Source organism: Salmo salar, chromosome ssa01, assembly GCF_905237065.1.
Source record: "Salmo salar chromosome ssa01, Ssal_v3.1, whole genome shotgun sequence".
Lineage (NCBI taxonomy): Eukaryota > Metazoa > Chordata > Actinopteri > Salmoniformes > Salmonidae > Salmo > Salmo salar.
In genome coordinates, this window is record NC_059442.1 from 172,564,856 (window position 1) to 172,573,142 (window position 8,287).

Here is an 8,287-nt window from a genome sequence, read left to right on the forward strand (position 1 = left end):
GATGTGTCTTTTAGACATACACTGAGAGCACAACACATTAAGAACACCTTCCTAAGAACAGGCTCAGTTCGTCAAGACATGGACTCTACAAAGTATTGAAAGCGTTCCACAGGGATGCTGGCCCATGTTGACTCCAATGCTTCGCACAGTTGTCAAGTTGGCTGGATGTCCTTTGGGTGGTGGATCATTCTTGATACACACTGGAAACTGTTGAGCGTGAAAAACCCAGCAGTGTTGCAGTTCTTGACACAAACAGTTGCGCCTGGCACCTACTACCATACCCCGTTCAAAAGACACTTAAATATTTTGTCTTGCCCATTCACTCTTTGAATGGCACACATACACAATCCATGTCTCAATTGTTTCAAGGCTTAAAAATCCTTATTTAACCGGTGTCCTCCCCTTCATCTATACTGGTTGAAGTGGTTTTGACAAGTGGACATCAATAAGGGATCATAGATTTCACCTGGTCAGTCTACGTCATGGAAAGAGCAGGTGTTCGTAATGTTTTGTACACTCAGTGAATATGATATTGGGATTACTCTGAATATCACACATGGACATTTCCTATCCTGAGATACACTATTTATACAAAAGTATGTGGACATCCCCGAAGTGGAAACGGCTCAGCTGCGAAGTGCTAGGCCACACAAGCTCACAGAATGGGCCTTCCGAGTTCTGTAGCGCGTAAAAATCATCTGTCCTCAGTTACAACACTCACTACCGAGTTCCAAACTGCCTCTGGAAGCAACATCACCACAAGAACTGTTCGTCGTGAGCTTCATGGAATGGGTGGCCCTGGCCGAGCAGCTGCACACAAGTCTTAGATCACCATGCGCAATGCCAAGCGTTGGCTGGAGTGGTGTAAAGCTCGCCGCCATTGGACTCTGGAACAGTGGAAACGCGTTCTCTGGAGTGATGAATCACGCTTCACCATCTGGCAGTCCGATGGACAAATCTGATTTTGACGGACGCCAGGAGAACGCTACCTGCCCGAATGAATAGTGCCAACTGTAAAGCTTTGGTGGGGGAGGAATAATGGTCTGGGGCTTGTTATTCATGTTTGGGTCTAGGCCCCTTAGTTCCAGTGAATGGAAATTTTAACGCTACAGCATACAATGACATTCTAGATGATTCTGTGGGAATGATTTTGTGGGATCAGTTTGGGAAAGGCCATTTCCTGTTTCAGCATGACAATGCCCGGATTCACAAAGCAAGGTCCATACAGAAATGATTTGTTGAGATCGATGTGGAAGAACTTCACTGGCCTGCACCGAGCCCTGACCTCAACCCCATCGAACACTCTTTGGGATGAATTGGAACGCCGATATTGAGCCAGGCCTAATCACCCAACATCAGTGCCCGACCTCACTAATGCTCTTGTGGCTGAATGGAAGCAAGTCCCCACAGAAATGTTCCAACATCTAGTGGAAAGCCTTCCCAGAAGAGTGGAGGCTGCTACTTTATCTAGGCTTGATTGAGCTTGCCTGGCGCAATGAAACCAATAGAATAATCACAAAACTGCAAACCTTGCTCATTTGGCACTCTGGCTAGACTCAAGCAAACACTCATAGTATATTTGAAAAATGTCTAATAGTATTTGAACCCAGGTCTGCTCCAGAGAGGCTTGATGATGATCAGAGTGAGGTGGTCTGGTCTCTCCAGAGAAGAGCTGGTGGTCTCTCCAGAGAAGAGCTGGTGGTCTCTCCAGAGAAGAGCTGGTGGTCTCTCCAGAGAAGAGCTGGTGGTCTCTCCAGAGAAGAGCTGGTGGTCTCTCCAGAGAAGAGCTGGTGGTCTCTCCAGAGAAGAGCTGATGGTCTCTCCAGAGATCCAAGAGAACAGCTCTTGGTAATCAGAACTGGGTCATGCGGTGAGTAATACAGTCAGTCACCAGAATATTAACCCTGAGGTGAGTAATACAGTCTGACAGATACAGTCAGTTACCAGAATATTAGCCCTGAGGTGAGTAATACAGTCAGTCACCAGAATATTAGCCCTGAGGTGAGTAATACAGTCTGACAGATACAGTCAGTTACCAGAATATTAGCCCTGAGGTGAGTAATACAGTCAGTCACCAGAATATTAGCCCTGAGGTGAGTAATACAGTCAGTCACCAGAATATTAGCCCTGAGGTGAGTAATACAGTCAGTCACCAGAATATTAGCCCTGAGGTGAGTAATACAGTCAGTCACCAGAATATTAGCCATGAGGTGAGTAAAACAGTCAGTCACCAGAATATTAGCCCTGAGGTGAGTAATACAGTCAGTCACCAGAATATTAGCCCTGAGGTGAGTAATACAGTCAGTCACCAGAATATTAGCCCTGAGGTGAGTAATACAGTCAGTCGCCAGAATATTAGCCCTGAGGTGAGTAATACAGTCAGTTCCCAGAATATTAGCCCTGAGGTGAGTAATACAGTCAGTCACCAGAATATTAGCCCTGAGGTGAGTAATACAGTCTTGTCAGTTCGAAGTGCAATAAGACCAACACAGTATCCATGGGGTTAGTGTCCGCCCTGAGAGTGTGGGTATGACCAGTCTTTGACCCAGGTCAAGTCATACCAAAGACTATACAAGTGCTTTTCCATTTGGCACTCAGAATTAATTAGCTGGATTGGGGGTAAAACCCAGAGACAAACTAGTGTCCTATCCAGAGGGTGTACTTATACATGAAGCTGTCTCACACCCTATGGTGTGAACCATGTTAGGACATTAATTACTTTACTTACCATACAAGTCAAAAGTTTGGACACACCTAATCATTACAGGTTTTTTATTTATTTTTTACTATTTTCTACAACCCAGAATAATAGTGAACACATCAAAATTATGACTCTTCAAAGTAGCCACTCTTTGCCTTGATAACAGCTTTGCACAGTCTTGGCATTCTCTTAACCAGCTTCATGAGGTAGTCACCTGGAATGCATTTCAATTAACAGGTGTGTCTTGTTAAAAGTTAATTTTTGGAATTTCTATCCTCCTTAATGCATTTGAGCCAATCAGTTGTGTTGTGACAAGGTAGGGGTGGTATACAGAAGATAGCCATATTTGGTAAAAGACCAAGTCCATATTATGGAACAGCTTAAATAAGTAAAGAGAAATAACAGTCCATCATTACTTTATGACACGAAGGTCAGTCAATACGGAGAATTTCAAGAACTTTTAAAGTTTATTAAAGGGCAGTTGCAAAAACCATCAATTGCTGTGATGAAACTGGCTCTCATGAGGACCACCACAGGAAAGGAAGACCCAGAGTTACCTCTGCTGCAGAGGATAAATTCATTAGAGTTACCAGCCTCAGAAATTGCAGCCGAAATAAATGCTTCACAGAGTTCAAGTAACAGACACATCTCAACATCAACTGTTCAGAGGAGACTGTGTGAATCAGGCCTTCATGGTTGAATTGCTGCAAAGATACCACTACCAAAGGACACCAATAAGAAGAGACTTGCTTGGGCCAAGAAACACGAGCAATGGACATTAGACCGGTGGAAATCTATCCTTTGGTCTGATGAGTCCAAATTTGGATTTTTGGTTCCAACCGCTGTGTCTTTGTGAGACAGAGTAGGTGAACAGATGATCTCCGCATGTGTGGTTCCACCGTGAAACATGGAGGAGGTGTGATGTTTTGTGAATGCTTTGCTGGTGACACTGTCAGTGATTTATTTAGAATTCAAGGCACACTTAACCAGCATGGCTACCACAGCATTCTGCATCGATACACCATCCCATCTGGTTTGCGCTTAGTGGTGCATTATCATTTGTTTTTCAACAGGACAATGACCCAAAACACACCTCCAGGCTGTGTAAGGGCTATTTGACCAAGAAGGAGAGTGATGGAGGGCTGCATCACATGACCTGGCCTCAACCCAATTGAGATGGCTTGGGATGAGTTGGACCGCAGAGTAAAGGAAAAGCAGCAAACAAGTGCTCAGCATATTTGGGAACTCCTTCAAGACTGCATTCCAGGTGAAACTGGTTGAGAGAATGCCATGAGTGTGCAAAGCTGTCATCAAGGCAAAGGGTGACTACTTTGAAGAGTCTCAAATATAACATATATTTTTAACACTTTTGGGATTACTACATGATTCCATATGTGTTATCTTATAGTTCCGATGTCTTCACTATTATTCTACAATGTAGAAAATAGTAAAACAAAGAAAAACCAATGAAAGAGTAGCTGTGTCCAAATGATTGAATTATTCTGTAGATAAATCTGAGTGAGATAAACCTGACTTTGATAAACCTGACATAGATAAACCTGACATAGATAAACCTGACATATAGGACTGTGATGCAGATTGACAGAGTATATTGGTCTTACATTGCTAATCACTGCTGTCCTCTGCTCCACTCAAACACACACACACACATATATTCCACATCTAGTGAACTACTGACCAGGGTCCGTAGCCCTGATGAAAAGAGATTCACTATGTAGCTATGGGCCCATAGTTCACTATGTAGCTATGGGCCCTGGTCAGTAGTTCACTATGTAGCTATGGGCCCTGGTCAGTAGTTCACTATGTAGCTATGGGCCCTGGTCAGTAGTTCACTACGTAGCTACGGGCCCTGTTCAGTAGTTCACTACGTAGCTATGGGCCCTGGTCAGTAGTTCACTATGTAGCTACGGGCCCTGGTCAGTAGTTCACTACGTAGCTATGGGCCCATAGTTCACTACGTAGCTATGGGCCCTGGTCAGTAGTTCACTATGTAGCTATGGGCCCTGGTCAGTAGTTCACTATGTAGCTATGGGCCCAGGTCAGTAGTTCACTATGTAGCTACGGGCCCAGGTCAGTAGTTCACTATGTAGCTACGGGCCCTGGTCAGTAGTTCACTACGTAGTTATGGGCCCAGGTCAGAAGTTCACTATGTAGCTACGGGCCCTGGTCAGTAGTCCACTATGTAGCTATGGGCCCAGGTCAGTAGTTCACTATGTAGCTATGGGCCCTGGTCAGTAGTTCACTACGTAGGGAATAGGGTGCAATTTGGGACACATCAAACAATAGACCACTGTTCTAGTTGTTATTCAGTGTTCATTGACATGCAGTAAAAAGCTATTAAAATGCATAATTAGCGAGTAGCGTTTTGCTGTGCTGCTGTAACATAGCAGGTGGCAGTAAGTAGCTATTAAAATGCCCCCGGGGACCTCTCTCTGTTAGTCTCTACCCCAGCATCATGAGCAGGCAGTGGGAGAGAGATCCCAGGGGGTGTAGATCTAACCACTATGTTGCCATGATGCTGGGGTACAGACTGATAGAGAGAGATCCCTGGGGGTGTAGATCTAACCACTATGCTGCCATGATGCTGGGGTTCAGACTGATAGAGAGATCCCTGGGGGTGTAGATCTAACCACTATGCTGCCATGATGCTGGGGTTCAGACTGATAGAGAGAGATCCCTGGGGGTGTAGATCTAACCACTATGCTGCCATGATGCTGGGGTTCAGACTGATAGAGAGAGATCCCTGGGGGTGTAGATCTAACCACTATGCTGCCATGATGCTGGGGTAGAGACTGATAGAGAGAGATCCCTGGGGGTGTAGATCTAACCACTATGCTGCCATGATGCTGGGGTTCAGACTGATAGAGAGAGATCCCTGGGGGTGTAGATCTAACCACTATGCTGCCATGATGCTGGGGTTCAGACTGATAGAGAGAGATCCCTGGGGGTGTAGATCTAACCACTATGCTGCCATGATGCTGGGGTTCAGACTGATAGAGAGAGATCCCTGGGGGGGTAGATCTAACCACTATGCTGTCATGATGCTGGGGTACAGACTGATAGAGAGATCCCTGGGGGTGTAGATCTAACCACTATGCTGCCATGATGCTGGGGTTCAGACTGATAGAGAGAGATCCCTGGGGGTGTAGATCTAACCACTATGCTGCCATGATGCTGGGGTTCAGACTGATAGAGAGAGATCCCTGGGGGTGTAGATCTAACCACTATGCTGCCATGATGCTGGGGTTCAGACTGATAGAGAGAGATCCCTGGGGGTGTAGATCTAACCACTATGCTGCCATGATGCTGGGGTACAGACTGATAGAGAGAGATCCCTGGGGGTGTAGATCTAACCACTATGCTGCCATGATGCTGGGGTTCAGACTGATAGAGAGAGATCCCTGGGGGTGTAGATCTAACCACTATGCTGCCATGATGCTGGGGTTCAGACTGATAGAGAGAGATCCCTGGGGGTGTAGATCTAACCACTATGCTGCCATGATGCTGGGGTTCAGACTGATAGAGAGAGATCCCTGGGGGTGTAGATCTAACCACTATGCTGCCATGATGCTGGGGTTCAGACTGATAGAGAGAGATCCCTGGGGGTGTAGATCTAACCACTATGCTGCCATGATGCTGGGGTTCAGACTGATAGAGAGAGATACCTGGGGGTGTAGATCTAACCACTATGCTGCCATGATGCTGGGGTTCAGACTGATAGAGAGATCCCTGGGGGTGTAGATCTAACCACTATGCTGCCATGATGCTGGGGTTCAGACTGATAGAGAGATCCCTGGGGGTGTAGCTCTAACCACTATGCTGCCATGATGTAGCACTACACAGCTAATTCAAATAACCAATTCATCTTCAAGCTTTGATTACTTAAAACAGCTGTGTTGTGCTAGGGCAAAAAATAAAAAGGTGTGTGTGTGTGTGTGTGTGTGTGTGTGTGTGTGTGTAAAACGTGGGCAGATGTTATATATGTGGGATAGATTGTTTATGGAGTGTGAATTTAGCTGCCCACGTTACACAGGACAAGTTAATACAAAAAATAAACATTTACTCGTCAAGTTGAAATCCCAAAAGCAGCATGAGGAGTGCTGTCAGTGGTGCTGAATTAACAAACGCACACCGTTCCTTCTACAACTGTCCATGCTGGTACTTTCTAAACTTGAGCACTCTGTTCATACACCACACACGGCAAAGACAATATTATGTTGATACTACACCAGTGTTAAAGCCTACAGACATTATGTGCCTTACCTTACTCTGCCGTTTGAATACGTCTTGGACAACACTGATGACAGGAATCTGAAGCGTTGACGCGATGAATTCCAACTTCACCAGGTCGTCCCTGGTCTGAGGAAAAGCCATCATAGCAGAAACTCCATGGACTATAACAGTATGACAAACACTCTCCAGAAACGACATAGGGTCTTCACTGACCGGGGTAGAGGAGGAGAACGTGGGTAATTCCCCGAGCCCCGCGTCCACAGCCATCACCACCTCCAGTGAGAGGTTATATGGTAACAGACCGGCCATGCGATTCAACGTCTCCGTGGCTAATAGGATAGAGTCCCTCGGCATAAACACACTTCTCTCGTTCTGTTTGTACATGTTTCTACTTTTACCTCGCCTGTCCCTGTCCCTGTCCCTCTCACTGTCCTTGTGTTGGCTGTTTACCGACGCCTTAGTCTCTAGGCTGCGTAAATCGTGTTCATTGACACTTTTGGTAATATTTTCAAACTGTCTCTCCACTGCTTCCCTCGTGCCGCCGTGTATATCCCATTCATCCACGGGGACAGGGTCTTCTTTACCGCCTCTGAATGTGGAAACGTGACTGAAGAGCCGCGGCTGCAGTTGCAGGGCCCCCACGCGTACCGTGTGCCCAATCCGCCTGAGGATTCGACAAGGCTGCGGGTGGGAGAGACATACTGGAATCGGAACGCACAACAGTAAGGTGCATGGTGCGAGCAAAGGGAGCAGCACCAACCGGCCAAACGCAACCCAAATCCTGAGCCCCGTCATCACGCAAACAGGGACCTCCGACCACACCGAAAAACGGATCTCCACTCGTTCCCCTGCCCCTCTTGATGTCCCAGCGCAGCACCGGTACCGTGTAATGATCTCGGTCAGACACCAACAGGAGCGAGCGCGGCCATATCTCACGCACAGACACAAAAATATTGGCCAAACCTGCAGCTTTTCACCTAAAAAAATATTTAAAAAAAATGCATTTATATTAGAACATGATGGAGTTTCCGTTTTGGTTTGCAGGTCAATGGAAAATAACATATTAAGAAAAAACAATGCAGATTTGGGAATGATCAACACATCGTTACAGTTTGGGTATTATTAATAATTTATTGTGAGGTTCCCTCTCATTTTCTGTTAGTAAAATACGTTAAAACTTCAAAAAAATCTATTCCATTATCATCCATTTGATCTGGAGAAAGAAAAAAAACATCCGGTATTCTCTTCCTCATTTCATCCACTAGACACTGTCCAAATGTCTGCTAAAAACATCCACTAACGCAGGCGCCCGCGGGTTGACCCTTCTTGCCA

General features: G+C 45.9%; 1 protein-coding gene across 1 annotated transcript in view; it reads right to left on the minus strand.

Moving 5' to 3' along the window:
* The window catches only part of LOC106572437 (glutamate receptor ionotropic, NMDA 3A), a 43,321-nt gene extending 35,571 nt beyond the window's left edge, over window positions 1–7,750 (minus strand). Inside the window, exons 1-2 of the mRNA XM_045703515.1 lie at window positions 7,716–7,750; window positions 6,986–7,619 (exon numbers count right to left, since the gene is read on the minus strand). Coding sequence (XP_045559471.1) covers window positions 6,986–7,619; window positions 7,716–7,750 — 669 coding nt within the window. The remainder of the gene's footprint in view (window positions 1–6,985; window positions 7,620–7,715) is intronic.
* Window positions 7,751–8,287: the final 537 nt, after the last annotated feature.